The sequence below is a fragment of the Trichoderma harzianum genome, assembly GCF_003025095.1.
Source record: "Trichoderma harzianum CBS 226.95 unplaced genomic scaffold M431scaffold_22, whole genome shotgun sequence".
Taxonomy (NCBI): Eukaryota; Fungi; Ascomycota; class Sordariomycetes; order Hypocreales; family Hypocreaceae; genus Trichoderma; species Trichoderma harzianum.
The window spans coordinates 167,968-180,534 of NW_020209270.1; the positions used below are offsets into that span (position 1 = coordinate 167,968).

General features: G+C 48.7%; 8 protein-coding genes across 8 annotated transcripts; 4 read left to right on the forward strand and 4 right to left on the reverse strand.

Moving 5' to 3' along the window:
- The first annotated feature begins 935 nt into the window (after positions 1-935).
- Positions 936-2,619, forward strand: M431DRAFT_127387 (hypothetical protein). Its single transcript, XM_024912335.1, has 3 exons — positions 936-2,008; positions 2,061-2,165; positions 2,222-2,619. Exons 1-3 carry the CDS (start codon positions 946-948, stop codon positions 2,422-2,424), a joined length of 1,371 nt encoding a protein of 456 aa, XP_024768513.1. The 5' UTR covers positions 936-945; the 3' UTR covers positions 2,425-2,619.
- Positions 2,605-2,829, reverse strand: M431DRAFT_98833 (hypothetical protein; the record flags this gene model as incomplete). Its single annotated transcript, XM_024925089.1, has 1 exon — positions 2,605-2,829. A coding segment is annotated over one exon (225 nt), but the record flags the coding sequence as incomplete, so codon positions are not given.
- A 1,784-nt stretch (positions 2,830-4,613) lies between these two features.
- On the forward strand, positions 4,614-5,793 carry M431DRAFT_98792 (hypothetical protein; the record flags this gene model as incomplete). Its single annotated transcript, XM_024925085.1, has 3 exons — positions 4,614-4,758; positions 4,815-5,096; positions 5,153-5,793. The coding sequence occupies 3 exons, from the start codon at positions 4,614-4,616 to the stop codon at positions 5,791-5,793; spliced, it is 1,068 nt and encodes a 355-aa protein (XP_024768515.1).
- A 109-nt stretch (positions 5,794-5,902) lies between these two features.
- M431DRAFT_98827 (hypothetical protein) lies at positions 5,903-7,455 on the reverse strand (the record flags this gene model as incomplete). Its single annotated transcript, XM_024925088.1, has 4 exons — positions 5,903-6,611; positions 6,668-6,783; positions 6,834-7,099; positions 7,155-7,455. 4 exons carry the CDS (start codon positions 7,453-7,455, stop codon positions 5,903-5,905), a joined length of 1,392 nt encoding a protein of 463 aa, XP_024768516.1.
- Positions 7,456-8,503: 1,048 nt separating this feature from the next.
- M431DRAFT_321593 (hypothetical protein) lies at positions 8,504-9,704 on the forward strand. The gene has a single exon (XM_024914301.1). It carries the CDS (start codon positions 8,853-8,855, stop codon positions 9,660-9,662), a length of 810 nt encoding a protein of 269 aa, XP_024768517.1. The 5' UTR covers positions 8,504-8,852; the 3' UTR covers positions 9,663-9,704.
- A 206-nt stretch (positions 9,705-9,910) lies between these two features.
- Positions 9,911-10,060, forward strand: M431DRAFT_54644 (hypothetical protein; the record flags this gene model as incomplete). Its single annotated transcript, XM_024921214.1, has 1 exon — positions 9,911-10,060. A coding segment is annotated over one exon (150 nt), but the record flags the coding sequence as incomplete, so codon positions are not given.
- A 61-nt stretch (positions 10,061-10,121) lies between these two features.
- On the reverse strand, positions 10,122-11,095 carry M431DRAFT_513372 (hypothetical protein). Its single transcript, XM_024920009.1, has 2 exons — positions 10,951-11,095; positions 10,122-10,841 (listed from the first exon to the last, which is right to left on the reverse strand). The coding sequence occupies exon 2, from the start codon at positions 10,686-10,688 to the stop codon at positions 10,182-10,184; it is 507 nt and encodes a 168-aa protein (XP_024768519.1). The 5' UTR covers positions 10,689-10,841; positions 10,951-11,095; the 3' UTR covers positions 10,122-10,181.
- Positions 11,096-11,136: 41 nt separating this feature from the next.
- On the reverse strand, positions 11,137-12,201 carry M431DRAFT_98872 (hypothetical protein; the record flags this gene model as incomplete). Its single annotated transcript, XM_024925093.1, has 2 exons — positions 11,137-11,237; positions 11,565-12,201. 2 exons carry the CDS (start codon positions 12,199-12,201, stop codon positions 11,137-11,139), a joined length of 738 nt encoding a protein of 245 aa, XP_024768520.1.
- Positions 12,202-12,567: the final 366 nt, after the last annotated feature.

The window sequence follows — 12,567 nt, forward strand, 5'->3', positions numbered from 1 at the left end:
AATAGTACACATCCAATCCTTAAAAAAAAAAAACATGCACGCATACACCTTCTGAAATAAGCTCCTCCTGGATTTGCTGCAAGCATTGCTTTGCCCTAGATGCTAGCTGGCATTGTTTTGTTTCATCACCACGGCTATCGCCCATATTGGATTACCTTTCATTCTCAACATGTGGGAGTAAGAATTTTATGCAAAGTCTGGGATGCTGAATTCTTCCTTGGTATGTTACGCGACACCGCGAAACTTACAGAAGGCTCCCGGGTACAATCTGGCATTTGATCATATGCAATTGGTTGGGAAAATTGCGGTTACGACCTATTCAGGTTGCTTGGTTATAAGCTGGTAGAAGAAGTAAACAAGCACATACGACCATAGGTAGAGGAGAACTCGGGGTCCCGTCAAGTTCTTTCCCAATATTCAAGGCCTGCCATTTTTGGAGTCTTGACGTTCTAAATTTGGACTTACATGGCTCCGTTGTCTGAAACAGCTGAACCAACAGCTTAGATACGTACCTATGGTAGCATCATATGACGGCATCATTTTTAACGGTATTAATTTGACCAACTACCGTTTTGAAAAAGTTGTAAGAATCCAATGTAGTAAACCGCAAAACGAGAAAACTTGCTATTTACTCGTATCGGTGGGGCAGGTGGAGGTGAAGATTCCGCTGAAGATATCCCTGGTTGATCACTATATCGTCGCCGAATTGACTGTGACTAACGTCACTGAGATGTCGCCATAGCGAGAGCAACTCAGCTCAGTCCTCCAGTTCAATCGTGTAATCTAGAGCGCTAGAGATGATGAGGCTGAGGAAGTCGCGCTGCATGTGAAAGTGCAGTTCCAACAGCCTCACTTACCATCACGTGATAATATCAGGCAGCATCGTCAAGACCGTGGAACTGTGTGCTTTCGAATGCTACATCCTGCGTCTACAACTTTCACACAATGACTTCCCTGCAAGCTCCCGCTAACCGAAAAAATTTCCATGTTGCCATCATCTGCGCTCGGTCTAGGGAAGCCAATGCAGTCATGTTACTCTTTGATCAGTTTTGGGACGGGGAGCGAGATCAATACGGCCGAGCCGATGGAGACGAAAACCACTACATCACCGGTTGCATTGGAGGCCAAAACGTTGTTTTGGCTGTTCTCCCAGATATGGGCGCCAATAATGCAGCGGCGGCAACTGCCAGCTTACGATCAAGCTACACCAGTCTCAGGCTTGCTCTCCTCGTCGGTATCTGTGGAGGAGTCCCTCGCATTGAACGCTTGAACTTGAATGTATATCTGGGCGACGTCGTTGTGAGTAAGAGCATTATTCAGTATGACTATGGCAGGCAGTATGCAGGACACTTTGCTATTAAGAATACTGTCGAAAATAGCCTTGGAAAGACTAATAAAGATATCCAAAGTCTCCTTGCAGTCTTGAGAACGGAGGAAATGGGGGAAAGGCTTCAGAATGAAACTTTAAAGCACTTACAGCATCTGCAGGAGGAGGCTATAAGGAAGCGACACCGGGCCGATTATCGCTATCCCGGAGCAATCAAAGACAACCTATATTCTCAGAAACACGTTCACCAACACAGAATCGCGTGTGACTTGTGTGCGGCGAATAAATTTTGCAAGTCGGCTTCCGAGGCGTCGTGTGTCGAGGCTGGGTGCAGTTCGACCGAAATCGTTGCGAGAGATGTTGTGGGAGATCGTGTTGTCAAGAATGGCAGCTTCAGCCCCGAGATCCATATTGGCAAAGTAGGGTCGGGCAATACTATCATGAAGAGCGGCAGTGACCGTGATCAAATCGCCGCCAGGCATAACATCATTGCATTCGAGACGGAAGGCGCCGGAGCCTGGGACGAAGTTCCGTGTATCGTCATAAAGGGCATCTCGAACTATGCAGATAGCCATAAAAATAAAGACTGGCGAGACTTTGCGGCAGCTACTGCTGCGTCGGTGGCAAAGGCGATTTTGGGAAGATACATAATTCGCGACGGAGAACGTGTCTCAACCCAAAGTATTGCTCTGCTCACCTCATCCTCTTGTGCCCTGTGCTAACATATACGTAGATCAACAAAGCCAGATAAGGGGACAGGATATGTCATCCAACTCCTTTGAAAATGGGACTTGGATCAACCAGGGTAAGGTGGGGGGATATTTAAGGGGTCTACGGAGTAATATATCCCTCTGCTTGTCATTTCAGAGCCACGATCATCTAATTATGCTATAGATCCAGATTTCACTAGCGTCTATGGTGCGACATCGGTAGATGTGTGCTACAGGTGCGATATACCGGGTCATGGATACAAACGCTGTTATGCGTCAGACGAGACCGTTCGCCGAGGACGAGAAGCTAGGGCTGAGGAAGGACGCTGCCAGTACTGCGGGCAATTCGGCCACCAGCAACCTAACTGTTGGCAACGAAAGTATTAACAGCCAGCTCTGATGCTACAGGATCAGGGATTATTTCACGAAGCCTTACAGCTATGTATGTGTTGAGGGAAGGCAGTGTGTTTAAGCGCTCCGACACCAACGACCTGTTATAATTGCAGATAACAGGGTAGTGAAACCATGGTCGTTAAATACGGCCTTGCATATGCTTTAGCATAAAAATTAAGAAAACACGCCATGTAGTCTATTTCTTCGCACAAGTGACTTTACTCCGCTAAGCCGGACACCAAGGTAAGGCAAATTAATGCAGTTTCTAAGCACATACGACCATAGGTAGAGGAGAACTCGGGGTCCCGTCTGCTCCCCCATAGATAAGCCTCTAACCGGCAGATTAGTAGTTGAGTGGGTGACCATCAGCGAACACCGGCTGTTGTATGTTTTTATTTTTTATTTTTTTGCTCGTTTTTTTTTTGGTGTTTTCTATGAGACAGTTGTGTTGCTAGAATTCGTCGAGTTGTGGTGTGGTACATTTCCGGAGAAGGATCACGGGTAAATGCCACCAACGGCTGAGTGCTGGGCCAATGGCGTGGTTTCAATCCTACGTGCAGGATTGCTTATTAACAGCCTTAACCGCCGGTTATTAAATGTTCAGCAGCTGGGTTAACATGGAATTCAATCAGAGTTTTACATGATCCAATATCGGGAACCAGTTGTTATAATACGTGTGCCAAACCCGAGCTCTACAAAGGGATCCAATGTACATGTCCAATTTGTTAGCCGCCAGAAATTTGATGGTGGAGACAGCCATAAAACCCACGCGGTTGGGCTTGCCAGCGCCGGTCACAATGGCGAGCGTTCTCTGGAGAGACTTGCTGGAAACAGACTGGTATTAGACATGGTAGGAATTGGTTAAGTTTGAGGGTTTACTTGATTGGCCAAGTCTGGACTGTTTGTTATGTTCTGCACTGTGACCACGACGATTCCAGATTTGTATGGTCTTTTTTATTGATGAATGATGACAATACAGAGTTGCACGCCACGGATGTTGCGGCCTTCTAAGTCTTTTGTTCCAAATATACTAGTCTTCTTCATTTTTGGCTTCGTATTGTAAATTAGAAGCTATGACAAGTTATGGCAGCATCTACGTATCCGAGCATTACCAACATATAGGGTATGATGAAAATTCCGTGCAGGTCCAGCTCATGTCAGAAATGCCATTACATAACATATAAATCTTGCTGTCTCAACTCCTCGTAGCCAAGAGATTGTTGCCCATTTTGAGTACGCCGGCCGCCCCTTTAGTTTGGCGGTGACGATGTCGTTGGTAACCCGCATTCTCCTTCGATAACTTCTCTTCGGCTGTTCCTTGCTCTCCGCTGCTTACCGGTAACTTCTGGTTAAGATGATCGCATAAACACCAGCGCAGATCCCGTTAGTCTGTCAGACCAGCCTCTGGGCCTCCACTCATGCAACCCAAAAAGGAATATGATCTCGCAGAATGGTCCAAGCTTAAAGCAGAACGGACGGGCCTATTGTGTAAGGGCAGCTTCCACGAATAGGCAGTTGCGGAGGTGGAATATGAATGTCCAAGATTACATACCCTGGTCTTTGTGTGGAAAGTATTGAGGCTGCATAATACCATGGTAGCTGCGTGCCAAATTTGGGTTAGCACTTCAGCCTCTATTATGTTAAACCAAATTGCTGGTATATGTAAGAGATCCTTGATTGTGGATTAAGGTTGAATTGTCATCGCGCGCGGCTTCTGTGCCTGAGCCAAAAGTACGCCCACCCCGAAGCCGAGACTTATTTGGCTACCGCATTAGTCTGCTTACTGGGCTTCTTAGTCCCTTCTGATAAACACGAGGAACAATGCCAGGCTGATCAAGCATCCTCAACATGACCTTCTGCAAAGCCGGATTTACCTCTGAAGTATGGATTTACCGTTGCGATACGGAGATAAGGGGGAAGTCAGGAGCATGTAGATCAATCAGCAGCGAAACTTGTCATTTTGAAGCATACGCTGAAGCCTCAAACAGTGATGTAGCTCTAGCAGTCCATAGGAAGCTGAGAAATCCAACCAGCTAGTGTCTGGCTGTCGATCCATGTTGCTGGCATTTGTGGTATTATAAAAGGAGACGATTCCTTCATTCTGTTCGCTTTTGCTATATCTGACATTCAGTATACATTTGAATATTCGTTTAACATCACTTACCACAATCATGAAGATTTCAATGCTCTTCCCCGGTATCGCCCTTGGGGCTGCACTTAACTCCTTTCCCGGTGCTAATCCTCCCATCGACACTCGTTCTCTGGACGAGATCTATCGAGCTGCTCAGAAAGAGACTGGCGAACTTCTGGTCTTCTGGGGAGGAGACTGTACGTGTTGTGTTTCTGCATCTTATACCCAGACCAGGTAACTAACGCCATTGCAGCTCTCGACCAGGCCGCAGGCACTATCCAAGCGTTCAATGCCCGATTCCCAAAAGTCAAACTGAATTTGCAGGTTGAACTGTCCAAGTACATTGACAGCCGCATCGACCGGCAGTATCAAAAGAATCAACATGATGGAGCCGACATTGCCATACTTCAGCAGCTGAATGACTTTGACCGCTGGAATCGCGAAGGCAGACTTTTACCCTACAAGCCTGCCTCGTGGAACAACATCTACCCCGATGTTAAGGATCCTAATGGTGGATTCCTGTCCATCCTATTCTGTACGTTCTTGGAACATAGGAGACCCGATCCGTGATTAGCCGCTCACAAGTCATAGATCAATTTGGCCAGTTCGTATACAACAAGGATAGGCTTCACGCTGATGCCGTGCCCTCTACCTTTGAAGAGTTGCTCCAACCGCGCTGGAAGAATAAGCTAATTCTGGCTTACCCTAATGATGACGATGCGATCAACTATCTCTTCACCTTGGCCATCAACAAATACGGCTGGCAATGGTTCGAGAAGCTCGTCGCCGACCAAGGCGTACAGTGGAGGCGTGGCACTGGCGCTGTACTGGAATATCTCACCACGGGAAATACCAGCGCAGTGCTCAGCTTCACCACCAACATTATCGATCAGACCAACCTGGCGGCCAAAGCGCCTACTGATACTCGCCTTGCCTGGCCCCAGACCGCTGCCATTTTCAAGACGACACCGAGACCGGAAAGTTCGAAGCTTTTCATGTCGTGGATCATGGACACTGAGTTTCAGCAATCTCTAGCGAATAGTTCGGTACTTTACACCACTCGGATGGACATTAACGACACCAAAGGCAATATTTTCCGGGATGCTACGGTGCCACCTACGCAGTTCTCCAAATGGATTGTCAATCGTGAGGTTGTTGAGTGGTGGCGCTTCCAATATGAGTCGTCCATTGGTCTTCCCCAGGGTGTCGATCCGGTCTTGATTGGACCTTGAAGCTCGTATGTAGAGATTATATAACTATTGAAGATCCTGAGAAGACGTGTTGTTTTTTTTGATTCTTAATATTCGAGATGCTGAGTGTTTAATATATTTGTATAATCTGCTATGAAGAATTTCCATGAGTGATATCCTGTATCAACTCATTGGCGGATGACGACATTAGAGCATCAATCCAGACCATCTCCTGAGTGATATGAACTAAATTTCCCACCGAGGTATTCGTTATCATCATGGTGTGCTTTATCTCATTGATGTACAAGTCTCTCAAGCTATGTTCTTCCATCAACGCACCGGTAATTAATACCCAGACTTTGAGGTCGAAGAAGTCGGGTTCCACGTAGCGTATATTGGCAGCAATAAATTGCACAAGCCGCGCTTGCAATCCAGCCCTCTCAACAGTAAAGAAGCTCAATCTTTCTTTCAAGACAGACATGATAGTCAGACATGTAAGTCGAACTAACTCTCTAGCAACGAGGTCGCTACGGTTAGCGTGGGTCATATAATCGTCTGGTAGTCTTGGCATTGATAGTAGAAAGTGTAGAGCCGGGCTAATCATGAGAAGCCCCTCAATGTCCTTTTTCCAGAAGGTGCTGGATCTACTTTTCTCTTTTATGATTCCCGACATGTGTGACATCTTCATCATGGCTTCTCCTGCCTCAACCAGGTCAGATTTCTGCACCAGTCGTAGGAGCAAGGCTCGTAGCCTCGGAGGTGTCGATAGGATATCTCCATTAGGGCTTGGGATTCCAAAGCTTGCGTATAGGGGGAATCGCGGTCTGGAGTCGAAGACTATAGACCCGACCAAGTCGTACCTGTAGCACTGCAGTTTAGGAAGGCAACTCTATCCTTAGTAGCGACCGGTACTCACAATAGTATCAGTAAATGTATTTGGTAATCCAAGCCACAAAATCCTCCACGAGTATTCAAGATGAGGCATAATCCATCCATGTGAACTTTCCAACTTGCCCAGTCGCAGTGTCTCATCTGGCTATCGTCAGCTAAAGACTTTTGATCGGAGCAGGAGAGAAGCTTACGTTAAGACAAACATGACCTAGAACATTCGCTATTATGCCCTGGCCTTTTACCGCAGTTTCGTCATCGAGACGCTGCCGCAGCTGCACTATGGACTGTGAATAGTGCCTCATGGCTTCTGGAGTCTTGGCTACAATATTATTTGTTCTCAGCCTCTCCCATAGGTTGGCGTTATTGCCGAGGATAACTTCGAAAGCTCCAGGGTCCATTAATGACACCTCAAACCACGTAGCGCGAAAAGGGATATAGACATCCGTTACTTCGTTGGCTAAGACAGGGGGCGTTAGCAGCTACGTTTGGAAGACGCAAGATCTAGATCTTACCAAAGCGGACCAGCTCCAGCATACGCGTGTCGCCTGGCACGGGGAAGCTTCCGAGTGGCGGCAATGACCGGCCGGGAGAGCTGTTATCGGATCCGGGGCGTATACTCGGAGAATTCTCTCGTCTTGATTCTTGTGCCCGCCGTTGTTGGTTTCCGCCCCGCATGACAAAGCGGCGGATGTCCGTCATCTGAGAGCCAACATCACTAGGGTGTGAGATGTTTACAAAATGGACCTCTCCGAACCTTGAAGTCCCGGCAGCACCTCCACGTCGTGATTTCCTGGCTGTATCTCGCCCGGACATGGATTCAGAGACCTTGCCAGCCTGGTCGCGTAAGCTGTCACTTTCGCCTTCGGACGCCATTGAGTGTGTTGCAGATGTGGAAATGACAAGAAGCCAGCGTTGCCGCGACCGGCCCCACAGCGAGAACCCTTTCTTTCTTTATAATGTATGCTCTCTTGCATAGATTCCAGTAATGAACAATTTGCATAGCCCTATGAGTATGGACAGTTTCACCAATCCCGGGAATACTGTCAGGGTGAGCTCATGGGCTAGGGCGTAGCGCCATTATTTGTCATCAGAGGACTGGACATTGACCATTCAAATATGGATGGAATACGAAGCCGCCACTAGGAAATCCTTACAAATAAGCCACTGCCAACTCAAATTTAACTTTGTTTTATTCAATGACTAAAAGAAGCAGTATTATTTATTCATCTTCTTGTTCCCGGCGAATGTCAAGTCGGTTATGCAGCTCTATATCATTCGGACTTCAGATTGCCTTCTTGCTTCCCGATTTGCAGGGATCTAGCCCCAGCGATAATAACCGATGTAAGCACTATTTGCTTAATATCTGGTGTGATCTCAATTGATGAGAAATACTTTCGAAGAGAGATTATATGCATTATATCATTACCACTTGTCGGATTTAGGTGGCCAAGAGTCGTTCGCGCTATTGAATCCGTAAGTTGCCACCACGCATAGTTCAGTCTCAGTAGCATTAATATCCTTCACAACAGCATCCAAGATGTGAATTTTTATTGCACTGTACGCGTATTCTCATAGCCTTAGACAGGCTGCTAAATCTCAAGGTTTCTTCACTGCTTCCAGTACTGCCTATCAATGTTGAGTCTACCCAGCTGAGGACATGATTCGGGAATGCCGCTCAAGGTAGCCAGGTCGATGCCAACCACATAATCGAGCCTAGTCATGACGGAAACACCTCTTCTGGGAGCATCCTGCATCACCGTGCGCATCGTGACTTACACATGCCCAGCGCCAGGCCAAGAGGCTGTCCATGCTTGCATATACAATGCTTCAGATGCAGAGTGCCATGGATTCTAGACCCTTCGCAGCCTCCAGCACTATCGATGTACAGCTAGCAACATATAGATTGTGCTAGACCTAAAATGTCGCCTGCTCTCACGATGCCCTTGAAACCCCAGAAAAGGGCATCTGCGGCTGATTCCGTGGCACGCGGCCATGAGAACTCCGGCTCAGCTGAAAACAATACAAATACCCTTCCATCGTCCTAAACGGTCATCATTGGCACAATTGGGCAAGCTGAACTCCTCAATAGTTCAGCCCACTAACGGCCAGATGCTGCATAGTAGCGTCAATTATTGAGCGGGCTGGGCATCGCGCTCGGCTTCGCTTTTGTCGCCTTCCAATGCTGGGATCTCGCGGAGCACTGGGCGGACATGTCTGGGCTTCAGGCGACCTTTGGCGTCCTGCAGGCGCTCTGCACGTTTGTCGTCGCCGTCTGCGAGCTGCTTGCCTGGGTGTATCCAACCGTGGCCTGCATCCCGGTTGTGGGTGCCATCGCCGCCGTCGTGGGCCTGTTTGTGACGCTTGTCATAATGTTCTGGGTGGGTGACCGGAAGGCAAAGGAACCCCAGGCTTCTTCCCGGGAAAAGTTTGTCGAGAGCGTCAAGAATGGCTTGTTGGCCGGCTGGGATGATCCGCCACCGGCCCTCGTCAAGTATGATATATCCAGGAGCACCGACAAGGCCGGGCAGCTCTGCACCATCAGCGTCAGGGGCACCAACGAGACTGGACACGATCTCGTGCTCATACCCCAGGAAGAGACAACCCGGGAAGCTTCGGCAGACGTCAGCGACAAGTGGTCGAGGCTCACGCTCTCGGTGGCCGCTGGCAGCGACTCGCCCTGCTGGTTCAGCACGCCGACTTTTACATACGAGGCCAACCGGGTGCCGAGCCAGGAGAAGACCACAGAGGGCAAAGCATATCTCGAGACGAGCTCGGCCGTGGTTGGGAAGCTCCTGACTCCCAATGGCAAACGGGACAATCTAACGACGTACGACTTTGCAGCCACGGCACCGGCCAAACCCAGCACGGGCAGCTATGCTGTGTTCAAGCCGGGCGAGTTCTTTGTAATTTCCATGGTAGGTATTGTCAATAAGACGGGAGAGTCGGTGTTACAGCTCATTGAGTCGCGGCCTGGCGTGTTGGGCTGCGTTCAGAAGCACACGTGGAAGAGAGTTGAGTAACTACAGTAATAGACTGCTTGTTTCATTATTCATCGATAGAACCGACTCAGGCATGTAATTGAAGGTTTTATCTTACAGGCAGCCAAAGGCCTTCACGTAGTGTTGTTACTTACATGCTGTGTACATGCATGCAGCCGCCCAAAAACCCCCACCACACCACACACAGCCTGCATGAAGCTACAGGTACTTAAACTTGGGCAAACTCGCATCCGCACACACAAACACATACACACATGAAAAAGAGAAGAAGAAGGGGCAAAAAAAAAATGGCAAAAACATACAACAGCCGGTGTTCGCTGATGGTCACCCACTCAACTACTAATCTGCCGGTTAGAGGCTTATCTATGGGGGAGCAGACGGGACCCCGAGTTCTCCTCTACCTATGGTCGTATGTATTAGTGGTTATAGTGAAGCGACTTATATTCACAGCATCTGCTATGATTTTGAAAGCCATGGCCGAGTTATGACTTTTCCTTTCCGCCCACTTTGTGTTGTCTATATAACCAGGACTCCAGGCTTTCAAGGCCATAGTAACTGCTTCTCCCATTGATCTCCCTCTCCAAGTTCATAGCGGAGCCGATGGTGTAAGCGATCCGGAGAACCTTGCCAAAACTCCATCACTTGGGGCGCCACAGCGTAGACTTTCCATCCTGGTGCTGCTACCCCTTCGGCCTCTTCAGAAAACGCATGCTTCTTTTCTTTCACCGCCTCCAAGAGCTCATCTCTGCTTGCGAGCATAGCGCTCTGCTTGGATGCAACGGCACTCACCTTGGAGTCGCGTGGCCGGTCGGCAAAATCCTTGGCACACTCGTCTTCTGGAAGCTGTTGTGCTCTGCCTCGGAGCCGGATCTGTCGAGCTTGCTCCTTCCAATAGAATGTCAATGCGACTTGGGAATTGTTTGCAATCTGTTCGCCCTTGGGGCTCGCCGCCTTGATTGCGAAATGCCATCCGCGAGAGTCGACGTCTTTCAGGATCAGCACCCGGGCGTCTGGCGCACTATCCTTGCTGACAGTCGACAGGACCATTGCGTGTGGTTCAACGACGCCGTAGGCGATGGCATTCGATAGCCATTGCTCAAATGCCTCGTGGGGAGTTGCCGGAAAAGATTCGAACTCTGGGGGATCCGTCGGGCTGCCCTTGAGCACGTTAAGCGCTCGAAGTTGTTTTCTCACGGAGTTGTGAGTATCAGTCATTTTGTTTTGTTTTGTTTTGTTTTGTTTTGTCTTCAAGGCAGCTTTGATGGTACGAGTCACAGTTTGCTGGTGAGAAACTTATTATTATGTATAGACTTCTGCTATTTCGCCGAGTGACTCACATTGCAACTTTAGTGGCTAGCGGCAATCGCACCAGGACTAGGCGGAGAATCCAGGACTACCTGAGGGGATCAACTCAAATAATTAACGAGAATGGGCGGATTGCAAATTGAACTTCTTATAACACTATGAAGGAGCATATTTTCCAAAAGTGGGAAACTTAATCGTCTCGAAATTGTCGTGACTTTTCCTGAAGCAGCTTAATGATAGCCTCGTTCCCATTCCTGGCGGCTAATAATAGTGGCGTCTGACTGTCTTTATCTGCTGCGTCAACGTCAACGCCAGCTGCGAGCAGCAATCTAATGACAGTCTCGCAATCACGTTTGACAGCGTGCATCTCGACAATACGACGCCGCCAAAAATCGGCTGTGGCCTTGTCGAATAACTTCACCGCTGTCTGTGTATCTTGACAAGAGTCGTCTTCCTGTCTGACCACGTAGCCTTGCTCTTGTCTGGCCATTCGCATTCTCTTCCTGCCCATCTCATCGAGCATCACGAGCTGCATGATGAAGTCTTCAACAAGAGGATCATCTTCAAGAATGTGGTGTCCCTCGATGGATACCGCATAAAATAGCGGTGTCCGACCACTGTCGTCCCTTGAGTCGGCATCGATTTTACCCGTTTCGAGGAGCAGCCCGACGATGGGCCCGTTTCCGTCCCCAGCGGCCCATGAAAGTAATGTTCGGCTATTTTTATCTTTCAACCCAAGATCAACTTTATCTGTCTGGAGCAGTAGTTGGACAATAGCCTGGTGGTCTTTTCTGGTGGCCCACCATAACGGTGTCCAGCCATGCTTGTCTTTTGCATTAATATCGGCGCCAGCTGCGAGTAACAGATGGGCGGCGGCCTCGTAACCAATCCTAGCAGCCCATAATAGCGGCGTTTGGTTGTCCTTGTCCCTTGCGTCGACATCAGCGCCAGCCGTGAGCAGCGTTCTGATGATGATAGCCTCACAGCCTTTCATGGCGGCCCACCATAACGGTGTCCAGCCATTCTTGTCTTTGGCATGAACATTGGCGCCAGCCGCGAGCAGCAAATGGATGGCGGCCTCGTAACCAATCTTCGCGGCCCATGATAACGCCGTTAGACCATCCTCGTCCTTTGCGTTGGTATCAGCGCCAGCTGTGAGCAGCAGTTTGATAACAGCTTCGTGCTCTTTATTGTCGACATGAAAAATCAGTGCCCGGCTAATATAATCTCTCGACTCGACATTGGTTTTATCCATCTGGAGCAGCACCTTGGCAATAGCCTCGTTGTCACCCCTGGTGGCCCACCCCAGCAGTGTTTGACCATGCTTATCCTTTATGTTGATATTGGCTCCAGCCGCGAGCAGTAGCTTAATGACATCTTCGTGCCCATTTTTGGCGGCCCACCACAGCGGCGTCCAGCCATTTTTGTCGTCCGATTCTATATTGGCTTTGTCCGAAGAGACAATGTAAAACTCGACCATTGTCTGGTCGCCAAGCTCTGCGAGATGGGAGAGAATACCTCTTTGTCTTGAAAAGGTAAAGCTGGGCCCAAAGTTGGGCCGTTTGTTTCTACTCTGGCAATACCGCTCATAAAGGTTGTGAATTGGAGACGTCGGGGATTT